This window comes from Peromyscus californicus, unplaced genomic scaffold, assembly GCF_007827085.1.
Source record: "Peromyscus californicus insignis strain IS unplaced genomic scaffold, ASM782708v3 Scaffold_4__1_contigs__length_199733344, whole genome shotgun sequence".
In the NCBI taxonomy this organism is placed as follows: domain Eukaryota; kingdom Metazoa; phylum Chordata; class Mammalia; order Rodentia; family Cricetidae; genus Peromyscus; species Peromyscus californicus.
The window spans coordinates 111,064,742-111,081,161 of record NW_026294562.1 but is presented as its reverse complement, the minus strand read 5'-3'; the positions used below and the strand labels follow the sequence as shown (position 1 = coordinate 111,081,161).

The 16,420-nt window shown below is 37.4% G+C and overlaps 1 protein-coding gene across 22 annotated transcripts in view; it reads left to right on the top strand.

Annotated features, from left to right (window-relative positions):
• Dlg2 (discs large MAGUK scaffold protein 2) overlaps positions 1-16,420 on the top strand; it is a 1,877,153-nt gene that overhangs the window by 989,427 nt on the left and 871,306 nt on the right. Inside the window, exon 1 of one of the 22 annotated variants that reach the window (XM_052714341.1) lies at positions 11,585-11,950. The exons of 20 other annotated variants lie outside the window; for them this stretch is intronic. In XM_052714341.1, the coding sequence (XP_052570301.1) occupies positions 11,873-11,950 (78 nt within the window). In that variant the 5' untranslated portion in view covers positions 11,585-11,872. Of the gene's footprint in view, positions 1-11,584; positions 11,951-16,420 lie in introns of those variants that run through there. One more of the 22 variants, XM_052714345.1, reaches the window with a different exon arrangement.

Sequence of the window (16,420 nt, the reverse complement as noted above, 5' to 3'; positions counted from 1 at the left end):
TCAATGGTTTTGTCCATTCTCTGACAACCATTACTGTTGTGGGTTCATATATGTAATTGCCCCGTTATACCTGGAAGACATTTTTTCATTATAGTCACCCACTACCTTCATGTGCATGTTAAAATATCATGGTCTTTTCATTTATCATATGAATGAGGAAATCTCTCAGGGCACAGGTAAAAGACTACATATCAAATAACTTGCAGCAACATATTCATATTTCAAAAAGTATAAAAGAAAAAATACCACAAATACCTAGTTATAAGAAAATTAACACAAGAAATTTTAAAACCTCCTTTTAGAAACTGTTGTTCATGAGGAATGCTCAGCAGATACAACCAGGAAAAGAATCAAATCTCTAAATTGTGTTGATGAAAGTTATAAATAAAATCTGAAAAATAACACAATGATTGAAGAGACAGGAGAAGAAACTACAATGAAAGAATGGGGCATGTATGGGTCCTCTTTCTTCCTGGGCCTGTTAGCCACCAGGATGAGAGGGGAAAGAGGCACATAGGGCAACAGAAAGCTTTGGCAGCCCATGAGCACGAATGGAGATAGCCCTCCAGGAGACATTTCAGTGAATCAGCTTGTATTTATTCCAGAGTATAAGGAATATATGGGATTGGGGAGCCTGGAGATAAACCCTAATTTGCATTAAGTGGCACACTCCTATCACAAGGCTTAGTATGTTGCAGTAGCGTCCTATAGCAGAGCCCTTAGCACAAGTCTTCTCAGCAGGGATCTGTGCCAAGGGTCAAGCTAAAGATGAATCAGGCATCTGGTTTAGAGACAGCTTTTAGATAAGGTCAGTCCTCCAGGCCTAAGGACATTCTCCAGATAAGGGCAGGCAGAGAGCAGGAAGCTCTGCTGGAGGGAGGGAGGCCCATGTTGCCAAACTATTGAGATAAGCTGCCAGGCCATGGGGAGGCTGCAACCTTTGATGATCCAGCAATGTCTTCCAATGGGGGCACGGCAAAGTAAATTCCTGTTTTTACTTACAAGTTTCTCTAAGTCCTCTTGGCTCAATTCTCCCTGAGTTTTTGGTTCCTGCTTTTCAATCTAAAGATTACCTATAAGATTTCTGCAGATTTGATATTTTTATCCCTTCTTTCACTGATGAACTAAATATTTTTCATTAGGAAACTTACCATCTATGAGACACTTCATTAGGAATGAAGAATATGATGATAGGAAGATAGACATGGTCTCTACATTCCTAGCATGGTTCACAAGAAAAATACATATACTAACTGATTATGTCAAGTGCAGTAAATATGCAAAAGAATGCTCTCTGTTGAGTGAGTCAGTAAACTGTAGCCCATCAAGAAGACCAATACAGAACATTTCCTTTGCTATTGCTTGACTTTATTTCTACCACTGTCATCCTAAAAAGCACCCCCCATCCTCTCCACCACCTATTCTCCCTAACATCTATCTCTGCCACATTCCTCACAATAACACTTACTAGCGTGGGCTAATTACAGAGTGGATATATAGCCTCTCTGCCTCATTTTCTTCTAGTGCTCAAAGAATCTATCATGTTTTCCAATCTTGTCACCTTTTCCTCATAACTTGGATAAGCTACTTCATTTCTGGAGAATTTCGTTTTCTTCACCTGCAGAAGTAAGATATTATCAGACTCAAGAGTTTCTTCTGAGGATCAAATGAGATGAGAATATTTCCTAAAGTGTGATATACTTCCAACAATACAAGGCTAACATTTCTCATAAGTCACCAAAATTCAGAGATTTACTCACACTTCCCTGTTTATAGCTATACTATAGATGTCCATCAATGTTAAGAATGGATAACGAAAGTGTGGTACATACGCACAATGCAATTTTATCCAGCTCTGAAGAAAAATGAAATCATGAAGTTTGAAGGAAAATGGCCAGAACAAAGGATCATTGTGTGAAGAAAAACAAGCCGGTCTGTGAAAGACAATTAACTCATTCATAATATGGATTTAAATTTTACCTATATTTTATGTATGTTTGTAGGGCAGGAAAGAGGGAGGAGGAGATCTAAAGGAATGGGAAGTGACAAAGAGCGGGTAATGGGATACACATAACATCAAAGTAGACCAGTGGACTAGTTGAGATGAAATAAGGCAACCAGAAAAAGAGAGGAGATAAATGAGAGCAAAGTATAAGTACACAAATATATATGCTACACTAAAACTTTCTTTTCTATGTATAAATGACATGATAAAACCTGTTTTTCATGCTGACTTTTGCAATAAATAAACATTTCAACTTCAATCAAAATTATTAAAGAAATTGTAGCTGAAGTGTATAACCAATTATCTTTTCAATGGACCTTTATTTTGTTTTGTTTTTTCATATTATTAATGACTTTATATTATTTTCTTTTCCGGATGGTACCAAGTTACCTTTTAAAATAATTCATTTAAACATCAAGCATTAAGCCAGATTCAAAAGGACTACTATTGTATGTTTTCAGTTCATTTGTGGGTCCTAGATTTTATGTATAGTTTAAGATTGTGTGTGTGTGTGTGTGTGTGTGTGTGTGTGTGTGTGTGTGTGTAGGGGTGTGTGTGTGTGTGTGTGTGTGTGTGTGTGTGTGTGTGTGTGTATGACAAAAAGTAGAATCCAAACCATCTAAAGGAACAAGGAAAATTAGTGGGACAGGAAGAGAACAAAGGTAAAGTGGGAAGATTCTCAAGTTATAATATATGCCTGTATGGAAATGACCTTATATTGCATGGGACAATGGACAATTTATATATGTATGTGTATTTATGTATAGTATATATGTATATGTATATTTATATAATTTAAAATATAAATAATAAGAAAGCAAGTCAAATGAAAAATTTTAAATTAAGTAAACTCTAGCAAGGGTAGTATATAATTATATCCCAATAGGGTAATGCCCAATAAAATAAGAGGTATGGATGTCCTGAACTTATCTCAAGATATTTAATATGTCTTTTGGGAAAGATCCCCTCATTTCATGTGAAGACACCTAATGATCTCTTCACCTCTGCTTCTCATCAGTCTTCAAAGATATGCCACTATGAAGTGATTATACATTTCTTACAAACTTTGTATATTATTTATGCTGGAGAGTGTGCGATTAATATCCAGCATATTTTCAGCAACACTGTCTACGGTTGACATTTGTGCTGATGATTTCAACAGCTGCTGTTTCTGTTTTATGTAGGTGGCAGGATAGAAAATTAAATGAGTTGTATGTTTTTGTTAGCAGTTTTTTTTTAAGAAAATGAAAGCATTTATTTATTTATTTATGAATAGGTTGTGTTTATTATTTATTTTTTTGGAGTATCCCAATTCTTATGGAAGATAAGAAATTAAAATACAAACAGTGAGTTTGCAGGCCACATCTCAACAAGTGCTGATACCTTTACAAACCATGCTTTTCAAAGCACTTTGAGCCTCTCCAGTGACCATCTCATATGTCATGAAGATCATTCTCAGCTAAAATATGAGTGAAAGATAATAATGAATGCTGGATATTTGTGTCTGTAGAGTGCCTTACTTTACTCTTTCGAGAGTGTCATCTAATTATGATGTTTCACTCATTCACTTGCTCAGTTATTCATGACGTTGCTGTTCTGTCATTTAAAAAACTATATATTGAGTTCCTACTGTGTGCAAAGAACTACGTAAACTTTGGAAGGTATGAAGACCAAGTATGATATGATGGCAGTAGCTCACAGATCAATTTAAGTGATCAATTATATTTATAATGATGACTTTGGATAACTTGGAATATATGGTATGAAATAGCTCATATTATAATAAATTTTATAATACTTTATTATAAGCAAGCTATGTGTGCTTATTAAACATTAAAGCTTTGTTTGTAGGTTAAGATTGTAATGGTTTAGGGGTTGTGTTCGAGTCATGCTTCCATGACTTACTAGTGTTTATACATAGTGAATATCATAACTGTGAGCTCTTAAGTTAACTGTGGTATCCCTGGAGTACATGGGGTCAATAAAGGACCCTGAGATAAGAATGATGGCTTCTGATGCCCTTGCAAGGCAGATACTTGATCTTAGGTTTGCTTAAAGACTGAGACAGAGGAATCTGAATTAAACTTCAGAAAACAAAAAAGATTCTCTTGAGCGAAAATGATTCTAAAAGTTTTCATTCACCAGCTCCAAAATACACTAAGGGAGTCAAGCTTCTGTTATGTGTTTAAAGAAAATAAATAAGTAAACAAACAAACAAGCAAATAAATAACAGCTGTCATGTGAAAAGTTAACATGAAACTACTTTTGGACTAGTGAAATCTCAGGGTAACTGTCAGGCACAGTTCTCCCAATGCAACAACCGCACTACTGAACATCTTGGCAAACTTCAGGAAGGAAAACCATCTTAAGTAGAGCTCTGTGTGGGCATGCAGAAATGACCTAAAAGGATGGGAATGACAGGAATAGACTCCCAAGGCAATTAGGAAACAAAACGATAACACAGTGTGTTTTAAATACAATCCCAATAGAGGGCAGAATAAAAAATTATAACACAATAACAGGTTTAAAAAAGAAGTAGATCTAGGATAAATACATATACTATTTCCTTAAGAATAAACACCATTATCAGACTTGGTGGTGTCCTTACTATTCCAGTGCTCAAGAAGTGGAGAGAGGAGGTTTATGAATTAAAGGCCAGCCCAACTATTCAGCAAGTTCAAATCCATACTGGGGTACATAGTATGACCAACCAAACGCCAATTAAAAAAAAACTCAACAACAAAAATCAACTCTGAAATATCACTTTTTAAAAAGTCCAATACAGGTGACTAATGCAAGGTAAAAAGAAAAGTACAAAATAGAAACTAAAATTGGACAGCATATGTAACCAAAGTAGTAATATAGGATATAATGTAGAAGAAAAATCTGAGTTATAGGAAGCCATTGGACAGAATGGAAGAATATGAATTTTGGATAAAGTGAATAATAAAAATGAGACAGAAGATATTTAAGAAGAGCAACAACTGAGACTTTTTAAAACTTAGGGTCTCAGTGAATGGCTCAGGGAGGTATGACACTTGTACAAGTATGAAGTCCTGAAGATCTGAGCTTTTAATCCCCAGTTCCTACATAAATGCAGAGCAAACCTAGTGGTCAGTCTGTAATCCCTGTACTCAGGAGTGACATGGAGACAGCGGCTTCTCTGGAACAAACTAGCTACCTAGACTAGCCAAATGAGCTAGCTCATGTTCAAGTGAGGCACCCTGTTTCAATGCATAAGGTAAAGAATGATTAAGGATGATACCCATTGCCAAACTCTGACCGCCATGTGCATACATACCTGCACACACTTAGACCACACATACACACGGGAATGCATATACATGAATGTTCACCAACACACACATACACCTACAAAAATATCTGATTAAAGAACGATCTTGAGTTCAAATCAGATTTTTTAAAGAATAATAGCATTGCATGAATTATAAAAGGATATTTCTTGCAATACAGTAATTAGACTGATAGTTTTGCTTCATAAAAATTAATGTCATAGGACATTGTGGCATAGTATATTCAGAATTCTAAGGAAAACTGCTGATGAGTGTGGGAATCACTACTTATACTATTATTCAAGTAAAGGTGAATATATATGGCATAGGAAAACACTAAAAGACTGTATGTTTAATTATCAAAGAAATTTGTTTAGAAAGCCTATTAAAATATGAACATCTATAAAAAAAATTTAATCCCGACAGAATGATGGAAATGGTCAAATAAAGGGAAAATCAATAGCTTGTCAGAGGGATTGTGAGAAAAGTTTGATAGTAAAAGTTTCTTGCTGGAGACAGTGAGAGCATAAATGACTGATTTGATAAGTGGATGAAGCTACAGTGTCAAGATAGAGTAAAGCCTCTTACAACAACAACACATGAGGTTGGCCTACTATAGAAGTGCTCAGCTTCACAGCAAATGAGCTATTGAGCTCAACATGTTTTAGTATTTACTAATAAATATAGTCAATGTGATATTGATACAAACAAAAACAGATCGATATATAAGGGCCCAGAACCTAATTACAGACACACATATTATGTAGACATACGACTTTGGGCTATGACATGATAGTGAGGAAAGGAACAGATTCTTAAATACCAAGTAAATAAATAAATCTGGCTGTGCATATAGAGGAAACATAGAGTTTTATTTTTTGATAAATTGAAAAATGAACGTGAAAATACTTTTAAAAAGCACAAGTTTATGTTATCTAGAAGAAAGTAGAAAATAATATATTTTCAAATTTGGAAAAGGAAATTTTTTAAAATGCAAACATATACAAACATAAAGAAAAAACATAAATGTATTTCTGTACATTTAAATATGTATGAAGGCTCTGAATGATAAATCATGAAGTAAATTAAAGGATGAGAGCAAATATATTTAAAGGCTGATATACACAGAGGACTAATGACCAGAATACTAAATACTTCCATAAACTAATAGGAATGTAGCTGTATTTTAAAGTGAGCAAAGACTGTGAGCAGAAGGAAGCTCAAATAGCCAATAGACATGTAAAGTTTCTAAGTCTCACCAGTAAATACAGATATACATCAAGGACTGAGCATAAGACTCAGTGGTTGAGCCCTTACATAGAATGCATGAGGCCCTGGGTTGGATACCCCTACTACATATCCATACACACACAGCACACCATAGCAAGACTACAAATAGCATGTTATGAATCATACCTGGTTAGACTGTCATCTAAAATATATGACTCATAAAGTAATAATGAAAATAAGAGAGCACTTGTTAGTGAGCTAAAATAAAAGAAGGACATAGTCTGTAATCACCAGCTATATTTTGAAGTATCTAGAAAAATCCTATGTGCATAAAGAGATGGTGCAGAAATGTTGATGGAGAATTAGTTTTAGATGAAGTACAGTTGGGTGAGGACACTGACCCATTTTTAGAATAGTATTTCTGTAAAAAAACATTTTGAAAAAAAATGATGGCAAAATATGAAAATGTTTTGAATCTGTAAAATAGATTGATGGAAATTATATATATATATTAGTGTACTATTATCAAATATTTAAAAGAAAAGACTGATGAGAGAGTAAAACATCCCAGAAATAGTTCTGATAATTTTGAGAGCAGAAAAGTAGCTTTCAGCCCACTTATAGTCAGTCAATGAAATTATTATCTGAATAACTCAACAATTTTTCCCACTTGTCCATAACTGATTGTGTCTTTGGCAAGGAAATGCTTCTGTGACTAGGTCAGTTGATTCACATTGACACTGGGTACATGTAAGTTCATACTGACCATCATTTCTGTTGACCATAGGACTGAAAATGAAGGAAGTCTTTGATCCTTTTTTTTATTTTTCAAAATTTACATCCATATTAATTACTGTGTTTTCATTGCTATTTTTTCTTACTAGGTTTATGTCATATAGAAACAGAAAAGCACCTATTTTCTCCTGGAGTCTCCAAGTCATGAATACAAATCTAACATAGCATCATTCTACATTGAAGTTTATTTCATTATATGTTGATGTCCCCAACTGCACGGTGCTTCATGAGAGGAGCAATTGCATTTTATTTACTTAGTATCCCTAGCATTTAGTAATGTAATGTGTATTCAACACATTTTGAGTAATCACATAAGTGATAATGTGTATTGACTCTCATAACTTTTGTGTTAAGTGGAAAGGGTGCCTGAACTTACCTTCCCCTATAATCAGATTAGTGACTACCGTAATTGTCATCATAGAACCTACATCCAGTAACTGATGGAAGCAAATGCAGTGACCCACAACCAATCACTGGGCTGAGCTCCTAGACTTCAGTTGAAGAGAGGGAAGAGGGATCATAAGAGCAAGTGAGGCCAAGATCATGATGGGGAAAACCACAGAGACAGCTGACCCAAGCTAGTGGTAGCTCATGGACTCTGGCCCTGTCAGCTGGGGAACATGCATGGGACCGAACTAGGATCTCTGAATGTGGGTGGCAGTTATGTGGTTAGATCAGTTTGGGGAGTCCCTGGTGGTGGGACCAGGACTTATCCCAGGTCCATAAAATGGCTTTTTGGAACACTTTCTCTTGGGTAGGATGCCTTGCTCAGCCATGACCCAGCAAGAAGGGGCTTGGTCCTGCCTCAACTTAGTATGCCAGACTTTGTTGACTCCCCAAGGGAGACTTTACCCTCTCTGAGGAGTAAGCGGGGCGTGGGACGGGAGCAGGTGGAGGGACAGGAGAGGAGGAGGGAGGGGGCCTGGGATTGGTATGTAAAATGAAAAAAATTTAAATAAGGGAAAAATGTACATAGATCAAAATATGATTGTTTCCTCCTCTTCCCTCTACTCTGTGTGGAAGAAACTTACATCAAGATCTTGACATTTTGTGAGTTGAAGGTAAATATGTTTATCATCTTTTACTTCCAAATTATAGCATGTAGGTTTTATAATTGCTGTTTACTAATTGGCTAAAGTCAAATGCTAGCCATAAGCTATCATATATATAGTCATATGAAATGTGCATAACACCCATCCAAAAGATGTATAGAAGTTTCATTTTTTTCATTCACTCACTTGCATTTTAAGATGTATTTTCTTAGGTTTAACAGTGAATCTAAGTAGATACTAATTTCTAAGGATTAGTTTCTCATTCTGCTTTTAAAATAATTATTAGATGTCTAGATAAAATTTTTTAAATGTAACTAATATTCCAGGCAGAAAATTGTAGTTGTAGAATACTTAATCATTTGACTTAAGCATTTCATTGACCTTGGACATTCAGATGAATCACACAAGTGTGTGTGTGTGTGTGTGTGTGTGTGTGTGTGTGTGTGTGTGTGTGTGTATACACATTGAGGTATGTACTGAACACTGCTTAAAAATTAATGTTGCATCTCAAACTTAGCTGTACTGGTAGGCTTCTGCCATGTGATAGTTATTAAAGATGAAATTTCGAAGACAAGGGTCTGTCCAGGTGGTAATCGTATGCAGATGGAAAGTGTCAGAACTATCTGTCTTCCTAATGCAAGAATGCTGCAACTTATTTATCTCAATCAGCAGAGCAATGGTTAGAGACAATTAGGATTAACTGTAGGCAGCTGCCATCCCGCTTGTATGAGATGTGTTTGCTCCTGGACAGCCCATGGAAGATGGTTATATAAATATGGCAGTGAATGTATTCAACTGACATTATATCCATATTGAAAGTGAAAACTTACAGTGTCTTACTGACTTCCAGTCTTCCTATTTTTTCCTACTCTGTCATAGATACACATAAAGAGTAATTTATATCATCTACATTTTGATGAACACTTATATAATGCAAGCATGTACACTGACAGCTAGTGCCTTCCCCTATATTTGCGTTTTGTACCTCCAACTGTCTATTTAACAAACACTAATTGCTGTTAGTTTTTCAACCAAATCTTTGGTGGTGGGCAGCATTTGTTTTCCACTCTGGAAAAGTGAATACAACCCTCAGTTCAAATGTGTAGAGAAGGTTACTAGAGGCAGCATAACAGCAAAATCAGTAAATAAAATGGACAAATACTAAAGATCTTGTCCTGCTCCTGTTTCCATGATTTCAGAAAATTCAAATTTATAGGAAAAATGCAAAAACGATTGTGCAATCTGGTAGTCCCCCCTCAGAATAAATGAACATTTCTCATTTCGCTTTATGACATCTATCAGTGGCTTGAAATTTAGTAGCTTCTCTGACTCTCCATTAACTGATTCCATCTTAAAATATTACAAAAGAATATTTTACTCATTAATTTAAGGTGGATATTCTCTTCCTAGCCTTTAATATCCTGTGCTTTGTTATCTTACTAAATACTATTTTAACTACAACATGGCTTGAACAAACTTATGTGCAGAAATAATGAATCCCTTTTGCATCACAGTAACCCTGGGTAAGCTGTGGTCCTGTGGAGAAGCTCTCTGAAACCTGAGCAGGTGCTACCAGGCATTTATTTGTTGACTTTCTGTGGTACTTTTCTTCCAAGGAGTACGGGGTGTAATGTGGAGAACTTTACACAGGGGTTGCCTAAGAGTGTCAAAAAGAAATGAAAGGAAAATAGTGCTTGCAGAAAGTGAAAGCATAGAGCAAAAGAAATAGCTATTGGCAAAACCAAACCCCTGGTAGCAGCTAGGCATGCTAAAGAAGGTTGAAGGAGCCAGGCTACCCTGAGAGGCCCATAGTTGGCTTTTTAGAATACTGAATCATTTCACCACAGCAATAGAGTTCCATTAAACTCTCATACATAAAGACCCACAATTAGATTCATAGCACAGAACACGGCCCTCAGAACCATCTACCTGGCTTATTTAATGTATAGATGAGCCAGAGAGAACAAATAGTTAGAAACAAAATCAAAGGTCAGAAACAGGATCATGTATTTATTTCTTCAATAACTCTGCAGAGAGTGTTTTAGGCACATAGTCCCCTGGGTTGCTAATGACAACCCATACTGCCTAGTTCCTCCTCCTGTTGCTTCAAAGGTATCCAACACTTAGCAATATATTTTCTCAGTTGACAGCAATTGCAACCCTTGTGAGGGACAGACCTCAGCCACCTCACACACACTTACTGCTGACAGTTTCTTTGTTGAGAGAAGGGAATTCTCTTCCAAGTGTTTGCAGTTGTGCTGACCATTTTTGATTCATATGTACTTAGAGCGCCTCTCTGCCAGGTCAGCTAGGAAAGGCTTGATAGATGGGAAGAAGTTTATGTGTCTGTGTGTTATCCTTTAGTACAATTGGCAATGGGCTAAGCATTATCTTTCACTGGGGGAAACACTGTCTCTTAAAATTGACTTTACCCTAAAAGTGCCTGGCATGATAGTTAAAACTCTAATAAGATAATTAAAGTTGGAAACCCCTTCTGTAAGAACCAAATGTGAGATTTCTTCAAAGAAACATGGTTTAAGAGCTGCCATTAGTCTGCCTTTCCCCAGGTGATATCACGATGGCAATTGTCCCTTTAAAACAGGCTGTTAATGCAAGAAACGCTGAAGGAGGGAGACTAATTTCAAGGTAACATTAAGTTCCTTTCCATACTCCTGTTCCCATACTAAAAAATATGTAAAACCAATGACTTGGGAACTAAGGACCTTTGCTGGGGCATTTGGAATGACAGGTCGATCTAAGAACTTTACCCTTTGTCCTGGGCTAGTCTCCTAAGAAGTGAACTTCCTCTATAGCAAGCTGTGGACAAAGATGCAACTTTCCTTAGACCAGATGAGTTGAAAATGGGGAAGCAAAGGATGCTTTTCCTAGTTATCACAGAAGTCATCTGGGATAACCTGATTGGGATTTGGGCTCCAGTGACACCTGTTTGTCCCTCCATGGCCAGAGCCATAGTGCTCTGCCTCTCCCCGGTGCCCAGCCACTCTGGCATTGTCTGGTACACCTGTGAGACTGTGTGAATGTCTCTAGGTGGCCACTGCCGCCAGCACATATTGTCAAGTCGGAGGGTAGCTAAACAGCCAAGCGAGGCGTGCAGTTGGAGTGAGAGCCGGAGGTGTGCTGCCTCTGTGGAGTCAACTGCGGCTTCTCTTCCTTCTCACACACATGGAGTTTGGAGCTGAAGAACCGCAGCCCCACACTTAGCCAAGTGGATGTGTGTGAGCCGGCTCCGAAGGCTGCTTCGCCTCTCCCGGACCTCCTGCTGGCAGGATGTAAATATACCTGCAGACCGGCCAAACAGGATTGCCTTTCCCCCCAACCCCTCCCTCCTCCCACCCTCTGCCTGGCTAACCAGCATGAGAGGATCGGAGAAAGCAACAGCCCGCAAGTGACAGCTCCAGCCGGATTCTACTCGGCTCAGCCTCCGTGGGAAGTTGATTGTTCAGAGGCTTTCATTGTGAATCTCCGTTGGCATCGCTATGTTTGCCTCGATCTGGTATGCCAAGAAGCTGGGTCGCAGGTTCGTGCACAATGCCAGGAAGGCGAAATCAGAGAAGGTATGGAATGAGTGGGGAGGAAGATCGTCTTATGGATGTGCCAAGTGCCTGCTCTGGGCTCTTGGTCTGAAAACAGACGCAGCCTTTATTCGCTGGTTGTGAGAACCTGCCTCACACTGGGAATGTGGTCCATGCCACTTACAAAGGGGCAACTCTTAGAGCCTAGACCTGGAGGGAGGGGAACATTCTGGGTTGATCAGGATCACTGGCTATTTGAACTGTTTGCTGAAATCAGCGATTGATAGAGAGGGTCTCCACAGAGTCAAGTGTTCTCTGGCATTGCATCGGATGGAAGCCGGGGAGCAGCTGCAGTCTGTGCTTGTTGGGGGAGCTCACTAGTAAACTTGTTGCTGTACTGCATTATATTTATTACTGTGATCTTTGGTTCTGTGGGAGCGTTATAAATACCCTTGTCTTTCTCTAGCACATGTGTTCTATCTAGCCTGTGTCCTGGGAGACTTACAGTAACACTCACTAGACCTCAGAGGAGTGCTTGATATTGTTCCCACTGAACAAAAATCTTCATCACAAAAGTGTTTACGATGAGCACGAATTCTATGTTCAATGGGCTCCTGATCTCTCTTTAGAGAATGGCTTTGTGTTTCTTGTATTTTGCAGGATGAGTTTCCAGAGAATCTCTGTACAGATTGACCCCTTAGTTTTGTTTTTTGGTTTTTTTTTTTTTTTTTAAGTCCCAAGGTACATTACAAACCTGAACATAACAGAAGATATTGGTTTGCATCTTTGATTTTTTTCAATGCTTTCCCAGGCACGGGCCAAAATTGTCACATTTTGGAAATCTGTATCCAATTTGGTAGGTGCTGGGGAAACTTCCACCAAACCTAATAGAATTTCGTGAAAACCCACATTGTCTATATTACTCTGAGGATGTTATTTTTAGCCCAAATCCTTTCTACCTTTCATACATTCCTGAAACTGACTCAGGATGGCTCTCAGGCTCTGTGGTGCTGTTCTTCCTCTCAACTACAAAGATGCCATTGCTATAACATTTTGTTTGTTCTGTCAAGAGGAGGGATGGTGATAAAACACAAGAACCTAAGATGAACCAAAATAGGATTCAATGTGAAAAGAGAAAAGCCTTTACCAGTGTCAGGATCCAAAAGCTGTCACATGACACCCAGCTTGTTCTTCATTGACCCTTTTGATGGAGGAGTAGGTGGGGAGGTTCAGGATAACATAAGTCCCTTCCACATTTTGTATGTCACAGACCACAAACTTACCATGTTCCAGTACATTTGAACGGGGGTCTTGCTTATGTGCTTCTCAAGTAATTTTTTTTAAGGAAACAGGCTTAGAGGAAGTAAAAAGACTTACTTAGAATTCTATTAGAGCATATTTTTTGAGGAAAAAAAGTGTTTCTCTCCATAAAAATTATAGGCTATATGGATAACAAGGCCCTGAAATTCGCAGGGGGATAATGCCTTCTGGCAAATTAGTATGCAAAGAAAAGTTGAACCTCTCAGTGCCATTTAATTTAGGTTTGGACCTGAATGTGGGGACTAGCAGCTGTGTGTGAAGGACTTGAAAGGCTGTTAATCTAACAAAGTGACTTGGGCTCAGCTTTTTCCATGTGTGAAGAAGGTAGCAAGGAGCCTCAGAATGTCCTTTTCATTTCAAGACTGGATAATGCCTAGAAGAGGCAAGAAGAAATGGAGAGTGAGGCTAAAGGGTTTTCATTCCTTTGTCTTGGAGTGTAAGATGCATTCACAACAGGAAATCAGCATCAACTAAAGTTCTGCTGTCTGAGTGGTAAAGACCAAAACAAAACATAACAGATTCATGCTAGTGCCCTGTGTGAGCCAACAGGACTGGGAGGGGCTAATTTGAACACAAGGGACTGATGTCTCATAGAATTTGTGCTTTGGAGTTCCTAGAATAAATTTCAAAAAAGGCTACCTAGAAAAATGTAGCCATTCAGTCAATGCCTGGTGATTGGTAGTAGTTTATTGTGCACAATGGTAGCAAATGATTATGAATTAATATTTTCAGCTAAGAATTCAATAGTATATCATGAGAAGGAAGGTGATAAATTGTACCACAAGCTGCAGCAGTTGAGAGGATAAATCTATATTCTGAAAATGGTTATCACTTTACTATTCTTTATGAAGTTTGCTCCCTCCCCCATCTAATAAGATATATTAATGTAATCCCAATCTACACTAACCACAGTCCTTCCATCCTATTTTATCATTTGTATTTCATCTAGAAAATATTTTTCTTAAGGCTAGGATTAATTGAAGAGCTATTTAGGAATGCAAAAGCCTAAATGGTATCCTAAACACACAGTATGCCTTTATTTCTGGTTGTTTAGTCTATTGTTTGGTCTCAGTTAAATGCTAGTACAGTTCACCAGCATTGTATAATGTCTGTCATAATGTTACCATGAGAGTAATCTTATCAATAACCTCTATCTGCTTACTATCCATCAATGAGCTGTTTTATAGGTAAGATTTAATTTGATCTTCATATCCTATATGATATGCTATGTTTCTAGGATTCTAGAAAAGAAATCGCTAGCCCAAGTTCACAGGAATAGTAGTAACTATCAGTGATGGAATTTGAACCCAAATCATTCTAAGCTATTTCAAAACTATATCTTTGGATCTCTTGTACTGTCTACCACTCTCATAGTTATCCAGGCTCTCCCAATATGGTCTTGATTAAATAAGTTCAGCATTGCTTTTTATTTTATCCTTCTCTTTTGAATTAGAACTCCCAAAGTCATGAAGTTTCCAAAAACAAAGTTTGTGATTTTTGCAACTCACCTGCCACACTTCAGATAAAGTGATACCTACGTCATCTTAAATAGAGAATTGCCTGTTCCACTAATGATTTTTCACTTTGTGCTGTCGTTAGACAAATGCAGCAAGGTGTTTCTTGGCAGCTATTATTCTCAATAAATAGCCTGTAATTGTCAAATCTTAATAATCTAAACATTGATGTTTGTACTCATTGATCTTTCTTAAAGAATCCAAAGATGTCTTTCATCAAAAAGGACTTAAATTTTAGTCTATTGTAACTGTGCTTCCCTTTAAGAGTGAGTCGAAGATGTTAGCTAATTCACATTGCCATTTTCTTCTGAAAATGAAAAGCAAAGGGCTCTTTGTTATTCTTTCATTTAAAAGATGGTTGCTCAGACCAGCAAATTCTGTGAACAAAATTATCCTAAAAGTGGTTATGTGCACCCAGAGAGCTTGGTCACAACATAGCATCACCATTCAAATAATTATCCTCTCTGGTTTGAGATCCTTTGTAATTAGTTGAGAAGTTGGTGTTTCTTCTTTATACATGTTGTGACATTTCACCTTAAATCTCTTAATTTAGACCGTTTCCAGATTGCTTTACTCTAAAAGACTAGATGATACATTTAAGATACATTCAGGTCACACAAAAATGCCAGAGTATTGAAGTACTTAAAGTTGTGAACCTTCCCTCAATTGTTTTTTATTTTCATTTTTATGCTTTTTTACTCCTATGAGGGGAAACATTGAAAAGTGCCTGCATGTTCACTTAGGGGAGAAGAGTTCAACATTCTTCATCTAATAAAAGTAACCATGGTAACCATGGATAAACAGAGCAGTGTGAGATAACCTACTAGTGGTATAACAGGGTCCAAGCCCACTTTTCCTGACATTAGGCCATATTTACCCTTGAGAACTTTCCCAAGAGTTAACACACTAGAAACCCCTTTCTTCCTTTCTAAATGCAGCGTATTTTGATTTTGATTTAATTCCTATTTAATTCAGCATAAATTGAAGTAAATGACAACCTAGTGATGAGCTTGTCAGCAGCATGGCCAAAAAGAAAGCATTATGACCTTGGTGATCCTGGCAAAATATAAAGGCATTGGGCTTGGATTGGGACTTAACAGAAGGCATTAGCTAGTCTTGCTCTTTGGCATCCAGCCTGAAGCCAGACATTTGGCTTATGTAACCTCAGTGTTCTTATCTGTCAAATGGATCTGTCACCTCTGATTTTTAAGTATGGTGAACATAGATGTTTTCAGAATGAAAGGGAAATCCTTTCCTCTCTACCATCATACCCTGCTCCCCTTCTATGAACACTAAATTGAGAATCCTAACCTCTAAGTAAATTCTCGATTGTCCTATCCTTCTTGTTAGATTCAAAGATTTAGCTTGACCTGGTAAACTAGCTTTTGACCACATCCTAGCCCTAACATTCATAAGTTCCAAAATCCAGCAGGGATACCATCTTTTTTAGGAAACTTTGTGGCCTCACAAGCTCAGAATGGATGATAACATTGGTTGTAATCATCTTCAGATTTCTGTAATTCTCATTAGATTATTTGAAATAGGAGTATTTTCAGCCTTGTTCACCTGATTTGTAGTGCCTAAAAGAATGATCACATATGACTGTCTTTCATAGTGTATTTCTTAGACTCTAAATTGTCACCACTTGTAAGAAGAATCATTATTTATTACCCAGAGA